Source organism: Sinocyclocheilus anshuiensis, unplaced genomic scaffold (assembly GCF_001515605.1).
Source record: "Sinocyclocheilus anshuiensis isolate Anshui unplaced genomic scaffold, SAMN03320099.WGS_v1.1 scaffold1200, whole genome shotgun sequence".
Lineage (NCBI taxonomy): Eukaryota > Metazoa > Chordata > Actinopteri > Cypriniformes > Cyprinidae > Sinocyclocheilus > Sinocyclocheilus anshuiensis.
In genome coordinates this window covers 80,987-102,025 of record NW_015542405.1, presented here as the reverse complement: position 1 = coordinate 102,025, position 21,039 = coordinate 80,987, and the positions used below count along the sequence as shown (strand labels likewise).

The following is a 21,039-nucleotide window of genomic DNA, read 5'->3' as shown; positions in this document are numbered from 1 at the left end:
CATACAGTGCTGGCCAAATGATTAGAACACTAGTATTCTCAGCAGCTAAAAATGGTTTTAAGTCAGTTATTTCTATCTTTTGCTGGAGTGTGTCAGTAGGAAATATCAGTTTACATTTCCAAACATTCATTTGGCCATTAACTGTAATAATGCAGTGAGATATATGTTAGTGCTGCACACAGAGATCTGATCTGATCATCATCAGTCTGTCTGGAGTCACATGAAGAAACAGAACAAACTGAGACAGACTCAATCCAGAAGAACTGACGCTTCTAGAAACCTCCTGCAAAGCTCCTGAGAAACTCGGCTCAAGTGCACCGAGGCCAAAAGCTGCTTTAAACACAAAGATGCTCACACCAAATGTTGATTTAATTTAGTTAATAGAAGTTAATTGATCAAGAAAATCTATTTATGACATTATTTTTGACAGCATCCTCATTTTACAGCATTTTACACAAACTTCTAACAGCACTGTAGCTTTGCAGGAGGTTTCTAGAAGCGTTCTAGACAGTCTGTTTTGTAACTATACGAGTTTGATTAGTGTGAGTTTGTGTTTGTGGCGTGATCTGATCTGAATGATCTCAGCTCCTGTATTCTGTAGTATAGCTAGAGTTAGTTTGGGTCATTGTTGTCCTGACGCTGCTGGACTCTTCTGTTTATGGAAGTGTAGTTTTGCTCTACTGAGAGACCGCTGGAGGAGGATTCTGGGTAACTGTAGTTCTGTGGTGGAGTTGTGAATGCTCACACTGGCTTATATCTGCGTTTCCTTTCTGTGTTATGAGGGTTTGTAAATGTTATTGTGTGGAAATAATTTTTTGTACTAATATTCTGCCCATAATGGGCCGAAAATGCTGATTTTAAATGACAACCGTAAGGCTTGTTTCTACTGTATAGAGCAGATCTGTACTTGCCCGGCCACTAAACTATTATGCATTTTGTCTTTAGCAACATATTTTTATTTCTCATTTTTGTTTAGTTTGTTTGAAGTGCTAAAATGATATTATAAAGCGGAGAGTTCCGGTGCTTGATTCTGATTGGCTGAGCCGCGTTCGAAGCTGTTGTAAATGACTCTACAAAGTAACATACACCTTTGTTTACTTCTGTGTGTTGCTCGGCAACCACTTTGTAGCAACCACAACTGTTTCTGAGGAGCTACATTGTTTGGTGGAAGAATACTGTTTTTATTAATATCATTACACTTTATTTGCTCTGTTTTATTTTGTGAAACCTTACTACGTATATGGAATAACCGTTTTATAAAAGCAATAAGCCCCGTGAAGCCGTGGTTTACAGTGAATTTACCTAACAACGCCCCTTAGCTGTTATAAATTCACTGTAAACCACGGCTTCACGCGGCTTATTGCTTTATAAAGTAAGACTAATAAATAAAAGCTATGTAGACATTTAAAAAGCAGCAAAAGTGACAAACCACGATAAAATTACTAAGACTTTTAACTAAAATGAAAGGGGAAAAAATCATTAAATGTTGCATTTTCTTTACTCTAAAAATGCTAGGTTTTTAATCTGCAGACATCTGAAAATCGCACTACTATAAATGCACAGTTTATTTTCTTGTAAAATGATGCATGTGATTGTTTGCTTAGTAAATTGAAATTAGTCCAAGGTGTTTTGATGAATCCTCAAGACATGTGAGATTTAGTGAACCATCGCTGTCTTTACTCTTGAGTTTGCCGGAGGGTTTTATTATTATAGTGTTTTGTAAATCACCTCCTGCAGCTATCACTGTGTAATACTGATGTTGATATGAAGCTCATATGGTTTTGTCTGTTGTGCTCATGTGTGAGCTAAAGCATGAACACTAGTGCACGGTGTTGTTTTCTGTCATGAGCTGGATCAGTGTTTTCTGTGTCAGAGAGTCTGTTTTTGAGGTTAAACTGGTTTGGGCTGGTTTGCGTCTGTTGCTGGGGTTTGTGGGTAACTTTAGACGGGCTGATGTGGGTCACTGCGTTCACGCTCTGTTTTGAGGACAAACGCACTGATCCGGTGACTGAGCACTTCTGGGACTCGTACTATAGTGAAGTATTATATACTGTTGTATAGTAGTTTCACCGGTGTAAATAAAATAATCATCAGCTTCTGTTCACACACTGATCAGGATTTACAGCAGTGACCGTGGTGAAAACCACCTTTATATTACACTCGAACCTCTAGTTAAGAACCGGTTTAATCTGTCAAACACTGGGTTGCAAGTGTTACTGACAGTCAAGGGTTAATCAGTCGAATCGAGATGTTTCTGTGTGTTAAAATGATTTTCTTTGGACTTTCAGCAGAGGTAACTAGACTTTGCAAACGCATAAAACTTATAACAAAAACGCTAATAATAATAATTGCACAGAGTGATTAAAATAAGTAGAGAAAGAAAATTACAAAAATATATTTTTATTTTTAAAAAGTAAAATAAATAATATTAAGATAAGTACATTTAAAAAAGTACATAATATAATATTTTTATTAGTACAAATAAAAATAAATTTCAAACCAGACAGAAAACACACTCCCGCTCAAAAACTCAACCTAAAAGTGCCATTAAAAAAAAGTAAAATTAGAAAATGAAGACTTAAGAACATATTAGTCACCAGTTTGATGAAAAGAAATAAAGGGAACCATATTTTGTCAAATAACAACATTTTGTCCTGTAAGATACACCCGAGTTGTTCTAAATGTAATGTAACAGTCGAGTCCGTCAGTCACAATATCTCAGGTGCTTCACAGAACCTTTAACATCTGAAGAACATTTCTGTTTCATAAAAGGTTGTTTGTGGCGAAAGAAGGTTCTTTCAGATTATAAAATTATTATTTAATGAACCTTTGACTGAATGGTTCTCTTTGGAACCAAATATGGTTCTTCTATGGCATCGCTGTGAGGAAGCGTTTTTTTTTTTTGGAAATATATATTTATTGAAAATTTTTTAGTGCAAAGCGTACAAAAACATTCACAGTAAGCACCAATAAATTATCCGTCGTCACCTCCCCTCAAAATAAATAAATTAGTTATTATAAAACAAGTAAACAAATAACTAAATAATAAAAAAACATAAATAAAAGAAAATACAGAGACACTGAGAAGTTCCTTGTAATATACCATTAAAAAACATGTTCATCAGGTACTTGTGTTGTATTAAGACACTTCTTTTATCCAAGCCAAGTCCAACAAGCCTGCCTTCAATCTTTTGGACTTTATCAATGGGCGAGACACCAAATCCTCTTAATTTAGTCAAAATTAAATACCGAACCTGTAAATACCAAAGGAAATCTTGATTAGTTACCCCAAATTTGTTCTTAACCTGTTGGAATGTGAGAACGGAATCATCCTGAATAATTTAAACACAATTTAAAGTCTGATATTCGATGGGAAGTTTTTAAACCCCAGTAAGAGAACCCTGTAGGGATATGATATATATATACAGTATATATATTAGGGCTGTCGCGATTCGTCGATACTATTCGATTTAAAAAAATCCTCGACTTCATTTTGCTCGCGTCGACTAACTGCAAAATACCGGAAGTGGTGCATTTCACGGACAAGAATCCATAAAACACATTATTAGACTGTTTCCCAAGGCCTCATGATATATTAAACCCATAATTCAGGAACTGTTATCATTTACACGTGTGGACTGGAGCGTCTCAAACTCCATCTCTGCATGTTGTTGTGCGTTTGGGTTTATTATAACGTTCATCTGGGAACACAACGTGCGCCATTTCATCAGGTTTGTAAGGTAAATAATTTATAAATCCACGCAAACACAGGAGAATACATCATTATCTCGCGGTTTCAAAATAAAAGCTCAAACCCTCACTATTGAGTTTACACGTTTTGATGTCCACATATTCATTTAATTACAGTGGCTATAGCATTTCTGTCCTAAAGAAATGGCCAAATATGAAAGATTAAGTGGACATTTGAATGAAATGGTGCTTGGTTAATATTAAACAAGGATTAGATCGCACAGTAATGTGTAAAAACAATCGTCAGGCCGTTGGCGTCCTCTGCAGGCCTTTGTTGTAATGCGTACTGTACATTAGCTCTATTCACTGATCTATAATAGAGATTATATTATATTATTTTATAATTATATATAGACCAGTTGCTCTATTACATTATAATACAGTATTTTAACAGTTTTGTTCAATAAAACCATATGATTTATTGCTTTTGATACTTTATTTGAACTAATTATTGCCTCATTGCTATTATATATGTATTTTAAGTAAATTTAAAGACTATTGTTCACTTAACCTACATCTAGTTTTATTACCACAAAAATTAATTATTAATTATATTTTATTATTAGCAGACCAGAACACGTGGACATGTTGTCATTCTTACACTATAATACTGAACTCTGATTTCAGTGAGTTGGACTATGAGAACCGGACACTTGCTTCTTGCACTCTATGTTGCACTTTACTTTTGCTTTAAAAAAGGATTTCATAGAAATTAGAATTTCATTTGGAGTTTCACGACTGAAGCCCTCTGTTCATTTTTTCATCATGCTGGAGCCGTCTGTTTAAATCTGTTGTTTACACATTTCTAAGAGTACTTTTAATGCTTAAACATTTTAATAATAATAACTTTTAATAATAACATTTTAATACTTGATTCTAGTGGACTCTAAACATTGCATTTATTTAATGTGAAAACCCAGCTGTTGGGGTTAATTGAAACAGATTTTTTTCCCTTTGTAGTTGCACTCGCAGCTGTAATGAACAGAAGCCCAGAACATGTGGATATATTGACATTAAGAACATGCTGACTTTCTCAGACTTTTGTCATTATTTTCTTTTTATTTAATTTTATTAGGTTTGTTTACATTTATACTCTTTTTTTTTTTATGGTACACTACTGAATGGCAAAGTTGCAAGTTTAATAAAATGTTCTTTAAAATTGTTGATTTTTTTTTTTTTGCGGAAAATTAATCGTTTAGATTAATTTTGTTAGTTTCACAAAATTAGTTTTGTGCTCCAGGGTCACATATAAAGTCTTACCAAATTTTATTCCAGAAATGTAGTAATTTTGGATGCATAACATAGCAATGCAACCGAATAATTGACGTCACGTAATAGTGACGCTTTTGGACATATTTTGTTCAGTTTGCACTTGGAATGATGAAGCCTGTAAAGCACTTTAAACTGAATAAGACAGCCTTATGTGTAGCATTAAAAGTCAAGCTGTTTTTGTGATCATTTTGTGTCTGTCTCAGGGGTTTGTGGGGATGTCCGGCGTGAGATGAGCTCCTCTGATCCGCTGCTGGAGGAGCTGGAGGCGTCCGGACCCGTGCAGATCGTCATCTCAGACGAGGAGCATCACCAGTTCTCTCTGGACGAGGAGGCGCTGGAGCAGATCCTGCTGCAGGAGCGCGTGAGGGATCTACATGTGGTGGTGGTGTCTGTAGCTGGAGCCTTCCGCAAGGGCAAGTCCTTCCTGCTGGACTTCATGCTCAGATACATGTACAGCCAGGTCAGGATCACCGCTCAGACAAACACCATACGGCTGCGTCTAATTCATCAAAAATACAGTAAAAATGTGAAATATTATTTTAATGTAAAACAGCTGTTTTCTATGTTAATCAATGTTAAACTCTAATATATTTCTGTGATGCGCAGCTGTATTTTCAGCATCATTACTCCAGTCTTCAGTGTCACATGATCTTCAGAAATCATTCTAATATGCTGATTTGCTGCTCGAGAAACATTTCTGATTATTATCAATGTTGAAAACAGTTGTGCTGCACAATATTTTTGTGGAAACCGTGATACATTTTATTTTTCAGGATTCACAGATGAATAGAAAGTTCAGACGAACAGCATTTATTTGAAATAGAAATCTTGTGTGAAATTATAAATGTCTTTACTGTAGGGCTGCTCGACTATGACAAAATTCAGAATCACGATTATTTTGGTCAATATTGTAATGATTATTTAATACGATTATATGACAAAAACTTTAAATTAATGCTTTATTTAAAGATAGCCATATATAACAGCATAATCACACTGTAAGAATTAAACTTCATTTGTTACTTATTAAAGCTACAAAAGTCGTTCAGTAAAGAGCAGTGAGTGACTTTGTCTTTGTTGTTTGATTAATATTAAGCACACAGTCACAGCAGGAATTTTAGGCTGCTGACACTTTAAGAGCTGCACGTATTCAATTTACTGTTATGCACGTATTTTCATTCTCAACTGTTTACGTTCATTTATTGCATAACCGACAAGGGATTACGTGAATAATCACTAAGCACTGCATTTTGACACATGTTTGTGTGTATTTGACCGTTTAGGCGCATACGTTCAGCTAAAAGATGACTTTATATGTCTGTGTTCTGCTCCGTCTTCTGAGCGCATTTACAGTAATCCTCTCGAGGAACAGCGCACGTTCTGTTTCGCGCTTTTAAAAACATGAATAAATTTAATAAACTTTAATAAATCAAGCACGTCCCATTTTTCAAGTCACGTTATATGATTTGCACGTGAAATTGGGCTTTTATTGAGGAGCGAAAGCGCACTGATAGAAAGGGGGCGGAATAATAGTTTTATCTCGATTATTTTTTTTCTTTTTATTTATTTTATAGCCGAAATTGAAACCGAAACTGTATTTCGATTAATTGCACAGCCCTACTTTACTGACACTTTTAAATAATTGAATGCATCCTTGAAAAAATGTATAATTATTAATTATTATTATTTTAAATCATACTTAACCTAAACTTTTGAATAGTAGTGTATCGTGTTTAAAAAAAAATGTAATAAATTTCACAATTTTACTGTAGTTTTAATCAAATAAATGTAGCCTTGGTGAGCAGAAGAGATTTTATTAAAAACATTTAAAATCTGAATTATTATAAACTTTTGACCACTAGTGTGGTTGATAGAACTTTTGTAGACGCAAAATATTTTCTTAAACGGAATTTAAAACAAAACCATTTCTGAAGAATTTAGATTTTATAAGTAATTTTAACACAGATAATGTGTATTTTATTATTAATGTTGACTTTTTTTTTTTTTTTTTTTTAATGGTGCACAAAATGTTTGTGAGATTACAATATGCTTGCCATGAATGCATTATAATTTTGATCATGGATGCACGTGAAATGTACCGTAAAGTACGACTCGGTGTAGTTTAGTGCAGTTTAGTGTTTAGTGTTCTGGTCCAGATTCCTGAGTGCAGGACTGTCACACACCGAGTGTTCATCGAGCAGCTTTAATCCATCACAGCGCTTTACTGTGAAACACTGGTGTTTTGTGTTGATCTGAAAGACTCTTTTGTAGTTCTGTTGAGAGTGTTATTGAGTTCAGACTGACCCTCACACAGAAGTTCAGAGGCCGCTTGTGTTCTGTGTGTCTCAGGGCTCAGACGCGTGGCTGGGAGGGACAGACGAGCCGCTGACGGGCTTCACCTGGAGGGGCGGCTGTGAGCGCCAGACCACCGGCATTCAGGCCTGGAGCCACGTGTTCACGGTGGAGAAACCTGACGGAAGCAGGGTAAAGCTCACAGCATCTGAAACACACCACCAACACATGGTCACGTGACATGCAGCTACACACATACAATACTTCATCTTTTTGTGTGTTTTATTTTGATATTTATGTTCATTCAACACATTTATGATACACAGCTGTGTGTATTTGTTTTCAGTGATTCTCGAGTGAAAGTGAAGTAATCCAGTCAAACGGAAATATTGTTTATTTTTATATATATTTTTTATTTTATTATTTATTGCTTTAATATTTTTGTTTATAATTTTTACTCATTTGTTGATTTATTTATATTTGTTTATTTTTATATTTTATTTTGTTAATTTATTTATTTTTATTATTTTTTATATTTTTATTATTATTTTTTATTATGTTATGTACTTTTGAATTAATTAATTAATTTTATTATTATTATTTTACTTTTTAAAAATAAAAATATATTTTTTTGTAAGTTTTTTTCTCTCTACTTATTTTAATTATACTAAAAATAATACTTATAAAAATAATACTTATTTTTTTTATTTATTCTTGTATATTTTTATTTAGAAGTTTTTTTATACATATGTTTTTTAATTGATATTTTTCCTCATTCATATATTTGTTTTTTTTTTCATCTGCAACCAGTGGCGGCTGGTGCTAAAAAAACTGTTTTTTTTAACGAACTGAATCACACTGTTGATGCAGGCAGCAGGACTCAATGCAATTGTTAAATAACCATTTAACAAGTGAAATAATAATGAATCATTAATGCTTAAAAAAGTTGAAAATTCAACTGTTAAAGCATGAAATAAGATACTGAATCAGTGAATTTGAGTTTAATGTGGGTGTATTATTAGTGAAGTGATCATTAAACATTTGTAATCATTCAAAAAAATATTAACCATTTCTATTAATTCGGATATTTAACTTATTTTAACATGTTGGAGGCTTCTTCCCTGGCCACTGCCTGCAGCAGTACACTGTGATCTTTTTCTGTTTTTCCTCATTATCTAGTGCTGTTTTCCTGTGTCAGGCGGTCCTGTGATTTTCACTCATTCTGTGGCTCGAGCTGCTCCGTGTGTGTGTGTGTGTGTGCGCGGTCAGGCGTGTTCTGGCTCAGTTACCCGTGACCGTGTGTGTGTCCGCAGGTGGCTGTGCTGCTTCTGGACACGCAGGGAGCGTTTGACAGTCAGTCCACCATCAAAGACTGCGCCACACTGTTCGCTCTCAGCACCATGACCAGCTCTGTACAGGTACGACACGCGTCACGTGTGCGTCGCTGAGAGAGCATGCAGTGTCCTGATGCTCCTGTTTTTATGCACAGGTCTATAACTTGTCCCAAAACGTACAAGAAGACGATCTGCAGCATCTTCAGGTGAGACGCGCTGCTCAATGAAAAAACTCTAAACACAGTTCTCTACATTACACACATTATTTGAAACTAACAGCTCTTTTGTTTAATTTGTGAAACACTGCCATTTAAATGCCACACTCATTTACTGATGACCTACACACAGTGATCATGTGTGAAAACACTTAGACATCATTCTACAGCTCGAGTCAGTTCAGTATTGATTCAGTTCAGTTGCATAACTGTGTAAAATTCATCAGTCATACATACTGTAGATTCAGTGTATTTGTGCATATGCATGTACAGTATGTGTGTAGTTTGGCGTGTTTGTGGCTAATTATTTTATGTTTGTGTGTAGAGTTACTATGCAAAAATACCATTTTTAGAAGAGTTAAAATAGTTTTCAAAGAAGTGTTTGCTTTTGCAAGATGTGATGTTTTGCATGTTGTGTGTAGAGTTTTGAGAAATGGATTGGATGATGAACAGCGGTCACAGGTGTACTTCACATTATCAGCACTAGATCTTCAGCATGTCAGACCTGTTCTAAGTGTGTCACTGTATCATGAATCCTTTGAGATGTTGTCATGTCAAGTCAAGTCAAGTCACCTTTATTTATATAGCGCTTTTAACAATACAGATTGTGTCAAAGCAACTGAACAGCATTAATTAGGAAAATAGTGTGTCAATAATGCAAAATGACAATAGTAAACACAAATTTTTCAGTTAAAGACAGTTCATCATTGAATTCAGTGATGTCAACATCCAGCTCAGTTTAAATAGTATCTTTGCAATCAAGTCAACGGTATCGCTGGAAATGAAGTGTCCCCAACTAAGCAAGCCAGAGGCGACAGCGGCAAGGAACCAAAACTCCATCGGTGACAGAATGGAGAAAAAACCTTGGGAGAAACCAGGCTCAGTCGGGGGGCCAGTTCTCCTCTGACCAGACGAACCAGCAGTACGGAAAAATCAATTTAAGACGTAATAAAACAGACGATATCACAGTCATGTCACTGAATTAGAAACAGAATGAAGGGACTCAAGTGTTCAAATACGCTCTGTATTATAATGTGTGCTTCTGCTTCTTCAGCTCTTCACAGAGTACGGCCGACTGGCCATGGAGGAGATCTACCTGAAACCCTTCCAGGTATGATGTGCGCGCGAGTGAGGGAGTATGTGTGTGAGCAAGTCTGAGTTAGTGTGTGTGTGAGTGAGCGAATGTGTGCACGAGTGTGAGTGAGCGTGAGTTAGTGTGTTCACGAGTGAGTGAGTGTTTTGAGTTAGCATGTGCACAAGTGTAAGTGAGCGAGTGTGATCACGAGTGTGAGTGAGCATTAGTTATTGTGTGTGAGTGAGCGACTGTGTTCGCGAGTGCATGAGTGTGAACGAGCATGAGTTTGTGTGTGTGCAAGTGTGAGTGAGTGTGCACTAGGGCTGGGTTTTGACACAAATTTCACGATTCGATTCTCATTCACAAGCTTTCGATTCGATTCAATATGGATTATTTTGGATATATATCAGGTGCAGTACATGTCAAATTTTCTCAAGGAAAAAAAAACTCAACTAATGCTGTAAAATATACACGAGTCAGTTGGTATCACATTACTATAATACTGAAGGTTAAAATTGACAGATTTGTTAAAATTACAGTTAATGAAGTTTTTAAAATAATAAAGTTACAATTACATAATAATATTTGCACGAGTGTGAGTGAGCGTGAGTTAGTGTGTTCACGAGTGAGTGAGTGTTTTGAGTTAGCATGTGCACAAGTGTAAGTGAGCGAGTGTGATCACGAGTGTGAGTGAGCATTAGTTATTGTGTGTGAGTGAGCGACTGTGTTCGCGAGTGCATGAGTGTGAACGAGCATGAGTTTGTGTGTGTGCAAGTGTGAGTGAGTGTGCACTAGGGCTGGGTTTTGACACAAATTTCACGATTCGATTCTCATTCACAAGCTTTCGATTCGATTCAATATGGATTATTTTGGATATATATCAGGTGCAGTACATGTCAAATTTTCTCAAGGAAAAAAAAACTCAACTAATGCTGTAAAATATACATAAGAGTCAGTTGGTACTACATTACTATAATATTGAAGGTTAAAATTAACTGACTTGTATACAAGCACTTAAATTACACTCAATGAAGTTTTTATAATAATAACGTTACAATTACATAATTATATTTACATACACCAATTAGTTTTTTGAAATATAAACATTTAAATGGTTCAAACATAAATTAAACATTGAAGAACAGTAAAAATTATAATGAATATGTTGTATGGTGCATATATTTAGCAAAATGCCCCTCTCTACAGTTTATTTTTCTATCTGACTAAAGAGTTTATAGTCACCGAATATGTTTTTTTGAGGTAAATGTGACGTTACGTTACATGACGTTATAGGCCTATTGACGTCTTGGTGCGGAGGAAACACTGATTGAGCGATTACATGAGACAGGATACGGATTGTAAAGTTGTACTCATTCTTAGTTTTAACTTACCTTCGGATGTTTAGTCATGTTTATTGTTTATGTGCTGAAACGGGTAGGCTATTAATGTGGAGGAGATGATCAGTTCACGTCTGTTCAGAGTACGGCCGACTGGCCATGGAGGAGATCTACCTGAAACCCTTCCAGGTATGATGTGCGCGCGAGTGAGGGAGTATGTGTGTGAGCAAGTCTGAGTTAGTGTGTGTGTGAGTGAGCGAATGTGTGCACGAGTGTGAGTGAGCGTGAGTTAGTGTGTTCACGAGTGAGTGAGTGTTTTGAGTTAGCATGTGCACAAGTGTAAGTGAGCGAGTGTGATCACGAGTGTGAGTGAGCATTAGTTATTGTGTGTGAGTGAGCGACTGTGTTCGCGAGTGCATGAGTGTGAACGAGCATGAGTTTGTGTGTGTGCAAGTGTGAGTGAGTGTGCACTAGGGCTGGGTTTTGACACAAATTTCACGATTCGATTCTCATTCACAAGCTTTCGATTCGATTCAATATGGATTATTTTGGATATATATCAGGTGCAGTACATGTCAAATTTTCTCAAGGAAAAAAAAACTCAACTAATGCTGTAAAATATACACGAGTCAGTTGGTATCACATTACTATAATACTGAAGGTTAAAATTGACAGATTTGTTAAAATTACAGTTAATGAAGTTTTTAAAATAATAAAGTTACAATTACATAATAATATTTCTACTTCAATTCGTTTTTTTTTTTTAAATATAAACATTTAAATGGTGGCTGTCATAAAAACTTGATGGATTTATTTAAACATAAATTAAACATTGAAGAACAGTAAAAATTATAATGAATATGTTATATGGTGCATATAATAGGCAAAATGCCCCTCTCTACAGTTTATTTTTCTATCTGACTAAAGAGTTTATAGTCACCGAATATGTTTTTTTGAGGTAAATGTGACGTTACGTTACATGACGTTATAGGCCTATTGACGTCTTGGTGCGGAGGAAACACTGATTGAGCGATTACATGAGACAGGATACGGATTGTAAAGTTGTACTCATTCTTAGTTTTAACTTACCTTCGGATGTTTAGTCATGTTTATTGTTTATGTGCTGAAACGGGTAGGCTATTAATGTGGAGGAGATGATCAGTTCACGTCTGTTGAACTGAGGCGCTACAGCGCGATCTGTCACTCCACATTAAACAGTGCCAAAACGACATTTATTGTTTGAATACTGCAATACAATGGACAGAATTTGAAATCTGAGACTGTTTCATATTAAAAGTACCAAAGCACAATGCTTATTGCGATATATTGGATGGGATGTGCCCTTCAGTGTTCCGTCCATTAACTGAAAACAGGCTAGAATAATCGATTCTTGGGATTTAAGAATAGATATCGTTCTGAAAAAATGAGAATCGATTAATATCGAGATATTGATATTTTTTTACCCAGCCCTAGTGTGCATGAGTGAGCTTGAGTTAGTGTGTGTGCGCAAGTGTGAGTTAGTGTGAGCGAGTGAGTGTGAGCGAGTTTTATGAGTGAGTGTGTGCAGGAGTGCGTGAGTTAGCATGTGCACGAGTGTGAGTGAGCAAGTGTGTGCGAGCATGAATTTGTGTGTGTGCAAATGTGAGTGAGTGTGTTCACGAGTGAGGGTGTACACGAGTGTGAGCGAGCATGAGTTATTGTGTGTGTGTGCGCGCAAGTGTGAGTGAGTGTGTGCATGAGTGTGAGTGAGCGCGAGTTGATGTGTGTGTGTGAGTGTGTTCACGAGTGAGTGTTTTGAGTTAGCGTGTGCACGAGTGAGTGAGCATGAGTTATTGTGTGCGCACAAGTGTGAGTTAGTGGTCATGAGTGAGTGTGAGCGAGTTTTATGAGTGAGTGTGTTCACGAGTGTAACTGAGCGTGAGTTAGTGTGCGTAAGTGTGAGTGAGCGTTCACAAGTGTGCACGAGTGTGAGCAAGAGTGCGAGTGTGTGTGTGTTTGTGTGAGTGAGTGAACAAGTGTGTGTGAGCAACTGTGTGTGTGTGAGCATGTGATTGTGCAAGTGAGTGAGCGTGTCTCTGAAAGAGTGTGAGTGTGTGAGACGCTGCAGTGACGTCGTGTGTCTGTGTTGGTCTGCAGTCGCTGATGTTTCTCATTCGAGACTGGAGTTACCCGTACGAACACGCTTACGGTCTGGATGGGGGAAATAAGTTCCTGGAGAAGAGGCTGCAGGTGGGTCACGTGACGCCGCAGGTATCTGGTTTCTCCTGCTCTTTATCACGCATCACGTGAGCTGAATTATGCCGTGATTCTCAGGTCAAACAGAATCAGCACGAAGAGCTGCAGAACGTCAGGAAGCACATCCACTCCTGCTTCTCCAGCATCAGCTGCTGCCTGCTGCCGCACCCCGGCCTCAAAGTGGCCACCAACCCACACTTCGACGGCCGCTTGCGAGGTGAGAGCGCTGCGTCACTGCTGCCACTGCACTGCTTTGAAGCAGTTTGTCTGCTGATGACGAGAGAATACAAGACTCTTCGCCGCACAAAGGCTTGTGAAAGTGCAAATACTAGAAAATGCATCATTTAGTGAGAAAGTGTGACATGCTCATGCAAAACAGACACTATTTTTGAAATCAGCACTTAAAATTAATAAGAAACAAGTGTTGGGTTTCAGCAAATATGATGCAGGCCAGTGTTATTGATCACTGAAATATAAATTAGTATTAGCGTATGAACTAAGATGATCAGTACGCCCGTCTGGTGTGTGTGTGTGTGTGTGTGTGTGTGTGTGTGTAGACATCGATGAGGAGTTCAAGAGGGAGCTGGTGAATCTGGTGCCGCTGCTTCTGGCTCCTGAGAATCTGATGGAGAAGGAGATCAGCGGCTCTAAAGTCACGTGTCGAGATCTGCTGCAGTATTTCAGAGTAAGACGCACTTCTCCATCTGGTCTCCATCGTTCAGATGCCTGCTGGGATTGATCGTGTGTTTCTCTGTCGCAGGCCTACATGAAGATCTATCAGGGCGAAGAACTGCCGCATCCCAAGTCCATGTTACAGGTACAGACAGAATATCAGTTTGGCCCAATCTGAGGTCCATCTATGCTTAAGGCCCTTTGATTTTGGTTATGTGCAGTTACAGAAATATATTGCTACTGTGCAACAGAATGAACTTCTCAAAGTAATAATAAAAACTTTATTCATTTATTTATTACAGTTTAGTTAAAATTTTGTTAACATTTTAGAAAAATTAAGACCAAAAACATGTAATTAAAACATGTAAATAAATGTAATTTGTGAACAAATAAAACACATTTTTTAGGGTCCTTCATGTGTCATTTATAGAGAGGATCAATCCCAGAATGCTTTGTGATGAGCTCCATGAAATCTTTCATTATTATAGATATTAGGATTCCCACATGTCCTGAGGGCATACAATTATATCAAATGGTTTAAAAAAATCTTAATTAAAAAATTGAAGAATGATGAATATATTTTGACCCCAACCAAAAAGTTGTAAGAAAATGTATACAAAGCCTTTCCAAAACACATCTGTGTTGAAACTTTGCATGACTCTAAATGAGAAATATTCACCGAAGTTCAAGAAGAAATGCATAGTTTAACCAGTATTTCACGCAGTGTGAATATCGTGTGTGAGTCAGGGTTTTCTGGGATTGATCCTGATGTGAGTGCTGTGTGTCTGTCGTGTGCCGCAGGCGACGGCTGAAGCTAATAACCTGGCCGCTGTAGCAGGAGCGAAAGACTCGTACAGCAGGAGCATGGAGCAGGTACGTCTCTCTCCTGATCACGTGATCTCTCGGCTGTGACGCCCGTGACACACACGTGTTCTCCCGTCGGCAGGTGTGCGGTGGAGACAGGCCCTACATGTCTCCGGCGGATCTGGAGCGCAGTCACGAGGAGCTGAAGCAGAGCTGTGTGCGTCAGTTCCGCGGTGTGAAGAAGATGGGCGGCGAGGAGTTCTGCCTCCGCTATCAGGAGCAGCTGGAGCAGGAGATCGACGAGGCCTACGCCAGCTTCCTCAAACACAACGACGGGAAGAATATTTTCTTTGCGGCGCGCACGCCGGCCACGCTGTTCGCCGTGATGTTCGTCATGTACGTGGCGTCGGTGGTGACGGGCTTCGTGGGTCTGAGCCCTGCGGCGGCGCTGTGTAACCTGCTGATGGGCCTGGCGCTGCTCTCGCTCTGCGTCTGGGTCTATGTCCGATACTCCGGGGAGTTCAGAGAGCTGGGCTGCTTCATCGACCGGCTGGCAGAAACCCTGTGGGAGCAGGTGCGTATCACTGCAAACCAGAGCTTGTCTGTGTTCTGCTTCAGCTTCCCCCACTTGCATCTCTCAGCCAGCTGTACTGAAAACATATTTTATGACCTTTCTAGATTTTATGATCAAGTCAGATTCAGTATTAGGGCTGGGCAAAAAAATCTACTTTTCCATTAATCGTTTTTTTAAATGACGTCGATTCAATATCGATTCTCAAAAGCCGCGAATCTATGTTTTCCGGTATTTATTTCAGCAAACATTTAGTTTGAGGAAACATTAATTCAGTGCTTATCATGGCAGAGATACAGTGTTTTCAGCTTCTGCGACATGAACACACACGCATATCATCTCCAGCTGCTCTGAGAGTCATTTCATTAACATTTTACCATTTAATTTGAGAAAACTACCATCACGTCACATACACAGCAGCTGCAAGTTCTTCACGGCAACCCGTCAAAATAAAAGTTTAGTTTAACGTTGTCACGGTGTGCCTACGGTGAGGAGAACGCAGGAGAATCAGGATTAACAGTCTTTATTGACGTCACAGGAATCAGACGTAGGACACGGGGATCGACGTTCAAAACCGGACAGAGAACTCAGGAAACACCTTAAATACACAAGACATGACGAGAAACACCTGGGATCAATGAACATAATAGGAACAGGAAACAGGAAGGACCAAATATGGGCATGGCTTTGAGAATGTCTAAATATATATCCAAACCCACAACTTAATAAAAATAAGTATTTATGTCTAAAAACAATTAGAGAATTTATAGGCCTTTTATATAGAGCTATATGGAATTGCATATGTTTTTCTTATTTTACTCCCACCAGATGGCACTAATCTGGCTTCAAAATTTGGATTTTAAAGGCATTGACTCTATTTTAACACGAAATACTGCATTCTTTGAAAAGTAATATAAAAATTTATTTTTTGTGTTTTTATTATTTTCAATGGGCAGAAATTGATCATAATTATCACATAAATATTAATTAGTGCAATGAAATTATCTCAAAATACAAAAGAAAAAATATTATTGAACAAAAATATATTACATTGATTTTACTGGGGCGAAACAAAAAAACATGTAGGTGTCCGGTCACTTTTGACCGTGAAGACCACACGTGTGACCCCCAAATGAGGAGCACCAGAGGGTTAAAAAAGAATAGGTTTAAAATACACGCCTGTGGCTCTTAATTTATTTTTATTAATTCACCATTTGTAAACTGATGTTTACTGTTCATTGTTTAGAAATATCAATAGCATTTGTATTAAAACTATATTCTCTGAATGTAATCAAAAAATCGAGAATCGAATCGAGAGCTTGTATTTATTTTTATTATTTATTTTGAACACTTTTCCCCTCAGGGTAAACTTCCTAAGGTAGGTGTCATATGCATTAAATGTTTTTAATTTTGTATGTAGTTATTATTATTTTTTCTATTATATTATATATTTTACTTGTATTTATTTATTTTGTTTATATTTTAATTTATATTTATTTATTTATTTATTTAATTTTGTAGTACCAGTAAACTAAGGCAGACATCAAAAGCACAAAATGTTTTTATATGTTCTCAGTTATTGTTTCTTTTATGTATTTATTTTTTTTGAGATTTGTAATTGGCCATCATGTAGGTCCCCAAAATTTGACCAATTCAATGATGATGATTTAGGGTGCCAGCTCAAATACTAAACCTTCATACTGTAGGTTTTCTTTCATTCGTGCTGATGAATCTCGTTCAGTCCCATGTATTCAATGCTGATTTAATTTTCTTCAGTGTAGCTGAAGTTAAAGGGATAGTTCACCCAAAAATGAATTTTGTCATCATTTACTCACCCACATGTCATTCCAAACTTGTGTAAGTTTCTTTCTTGTGTTGAAAATAAAAGATGACATTCTGAAGAATGCTGGTAATAAAACAATTGACGGTCCCCACTGACTTACATAGCATTTCTTTCGCTACTGTGGAAGTAAATGGGGACCAACAACTGTTTGCTTCTTAAATTCTTCAAAATATTTTTGGGTGAACTTAAGAGAGATGAAGCTTCAGACCAACGTGTGGCTCTAAAACACGTGTTCTGTGTGTCTGTAACGTCTCTCTCTTCTCACTTCATGCTCTCAGAGGACGCCGCGGAAGGTGAGCGTGACCTCTGACCTCTTCATGTCATCACGAGTGTGTGCGCGCGATACTAACACACGTCTCTGGTTTCAGGTCTTTTCCAAACTGTTCGAGGTTACGCGGAGCAAAGTGACGCAGAGACAGAGATTGTCCTCAAACAACAACGTCAAGAAGAGGAACTAGCCTCACATTAGCGCTGAGGATTCTGGGGTTTCACGGGCTCTTTCACCAGGTGTCCTCTTTCTCATGTCCTTTCTTCTGTTCGCACTCGCTGACGTCTCTGTCCTCCGCCGGACGCTCCACTAGAGGACCTAGTTGAGAACGCTGAACTGAACCAATGATTCCACCGTCTCTGCTGTACAGACGAACTTCCTGTGCTTCATCATTCCTTCCATCCAGACGAGGGTTTTTAAGCTGCTCACTGCAGGGCATGACGTGCGAGATAAACGTGTGTGACTCACGCTTCCACACACTTCCTCTGTAGCAGGAGAAAACACGGATTCATCTTCATCTGCAGGAATGATGCTGTGATTCCTGTCCATGCTGGAGAGAAAAACACACACACTCACACTCACACACACTCAGACATTCACACACACACACACTCACACACACACACACTCACTCACTCACTCTCTCTCTCACACACACACACACACACACCCTCTCACTGTCACACACACACACACACACACCCTCTCACTGTCACACACACACACACACACACCCTCTCACTGTCACACACACACACACACACACCCTCTCACTGTCACACACACACACACACACACCCTCTCACTGTCACACACACACACACACACACCCTCTCACTGTCACACACACACACACACACACCCTCTCACTGTCACACACACACACACACACACCCTCTCACTGTCACACACACACACACACACACCCTCTCACTGTCACACACACACACACACACACCCTCTCACTGTCACACACACACACACACACACCCTCTCACTGTCACACACACACACACACACACCCTCTCACTGTCACACACACACACACACACACCCTCTCACTGTCACACACACACACACACACACCCTCTCACTGTCACACACACACACACACACACCCTCTCACTGTCACACACACACACACACACACCCTCTCACTGTCACACACACACACACACACACCCTCTCACTGTCACACACACACACACACACACCCTCTCACTGTCACACACACACACACACACACCCTCTCACTGTCACACACACACACACACACACCCTCTCACTGTCACACACACACACACACACACCCTCTCACTGTCACACACACACACACACACACCCTCTCACTGTCACACACACACACACACACACCCTCTCACTGTCACACACACACACACACACACCCTCTCACTGTCACACACACACACACACACACCCTCTCACTGTCACACACACACACACACACACCCTCTCACTGTCACACACACACACACACACACCCTCTCACTGTCACACACACACACACACACACCCTCTCACTGTCACACACACACACACACACACCCTCTCACTGTCACACACACACACACACACACCCTCTCACTGTCACACACACACACACACACACCCTCTCACTGTCACACACACACACACACACACCCTCTCACTGTCACACACACACACACACACACCCTCTCACTGTCACACACACACACACACACACCCTCTCACTGTCACACACACACACACACACACCCTCTCACTGTCACACACACACACACACACACCCTCTCACTGTCACACACACACACACACACACCCTCTCACTGTCACACACACACACACACACACCCTCTCACTGTCACACACACACACACACACACCCTCTCACTGTCACACACACACACACACACACCCTCTCACTGTCACACACACACACACACACACCCTCTCACTGTCACACACACACACACACACACCCTCTCACTGTCACACACACACACACACACACCCTCTCACTGTCACACACACACACACACACACCCTCTCACTGTCACACACACACACACACACACCCTCTCACTGTCACACACACACACACACACACCCTCTCACTGTCACACACACACACACACACACCCTCTCACTGTCACACACACACACACACACACCCTCTCACTGTCACACACACACACACACACACCCTCTCACTGTCACACACACACACACACACACCCTCTCACTGTCACACACACACACACACACACCCTCTCACTGTCACACACACACACACACACACCCTCTCACTGTCACACACACACACACACACACCCTCTCACTGTCACACACACACACACACACACCCTCTCACTGTCACACACACACACACACACACCCTCTCACTGTCACACACACACACACACACACCCTCTCACTGTCACACACACACACACACACACCCTCTCACTGTCACACACACACACACACACACCCTCTCACTGTCACACACACACACACACACACCCTCTCACTGTCACACACACACACACACACACCCTCTCACTGTCACACACACACACACACACACCCTCTCACTGTCACACACACACACACACACACCCTCTCACTGTCACACACACACACACACACACCCTCTCACTGTCACACACACACACACACACACCCTCTCACTGTCACACACACACACACACACACCCTCTCACTGTCACACACACACACACACACACCCTCTCACTGTCACACACACACACACACACACCCTCTCACTGTCACACACACACACACACACACCCTCTCACTGTCACACACACACACACACACACCCTCTCACTGTCACACACACACACACACACACCCTCTCACTGTCACACACACACACACACACACCCTCTCACTGTCACACACACACACACACACACCCTCTCACTGTCACACACACACACACACACACCCTCTCACTGTCACACACACACACACACACACCCTCTCACTGTCACACACACACACACACACACCCTCTCACTGTCACACACACACACACACACACCCTCTCACTGTCACACACACACACACACACACGCAAACATACTCGTGCACACAAACACACACACACTCTCACTGTCACACACACACAAACATACTCGTGCGTGCACACACAGTCACACACACACTCGTGCACACAAGCACACTCTCACACACACTCTGAACACGCACACACACAGACACACACGCAAACATACTCGTGCACACACTCTCACACACACACACACACACACGTGCACACAAACATACTCTTATACACACACACACACACACACGCGCACACACACATACTCTTATACACACAC

General features: G+C 39.7%; 1 protein-coding gene across 2 annotated transcripts in view; it reads left to right on the top strand.

Annotated features, from left to right (window-relative positions):
* The window catches only part of zgc:158270 (atlastin-2), an 18,852-nt gene extending 599 nt beyond the window's left edge, over positions 1 to 18,253 (top strand). The window contains exons 2-14 of one of the 2 annotated variants that reach the window (XM_016492255.1): positions 5,226 to 5,482; positions 7,372 to 7,506; positions 8,628 to 8,732; positions 8,804 to 8,854; positions 9,918 to 9,974; positions 13,412 to 13,504; positions 13,589 to 13,727; positions 14,068 to 14,195; positions 14,271 to 14,327; positions 14,984 to 15,055; positions 15,129 to 15,560; positions 17,679 to 17,693; positions 17,769 to 18,253. In XM_016492255.1, coding sequence (XP_016347741.1) covers positions 5,226 to 5,482; positions 7,372 to 7,506; positions 8,628 to 8,732; positions 8,804 to 8,854; positions 9,918 to 9,974; positions 13,412 to 13,504; positions 13,589 to 13,727; positions 14,068 to 14,195; positions 14,271 to 14,327; positions 14,984 to 15,055; positions 15,129 to 15,560; positions 17,679 to 17,693; positions 17,769 to 17,858 — 1,631 coding nt within the window. In that variant the 3' untranslated portion in view covers positions 17,859 to 18,253. The remainder of the gene's footprint in view (positions 1 to 5,225; positions 5,483 to 7,371; positions 7,507 to 8,627; positions 8,733 to 8,803; positions 8,855 to 9,917; positions 9,975 to 13,411; positions 13,505 to 13,588; positions 13,728 to 14,067; positions 14,196 to 14,270; positions 14,328 to 14,983; positions 15,056 to 15,128; positions 15,561 to 17,678; positions 17,694 to 17,768) is intronic. The other variant, XM_016492256.1, reaches the window with a different exon arrangement.
* The last annotated feature ends 2,786 nt before the right edge of the window (positions 18,254 to 21,039 follow it).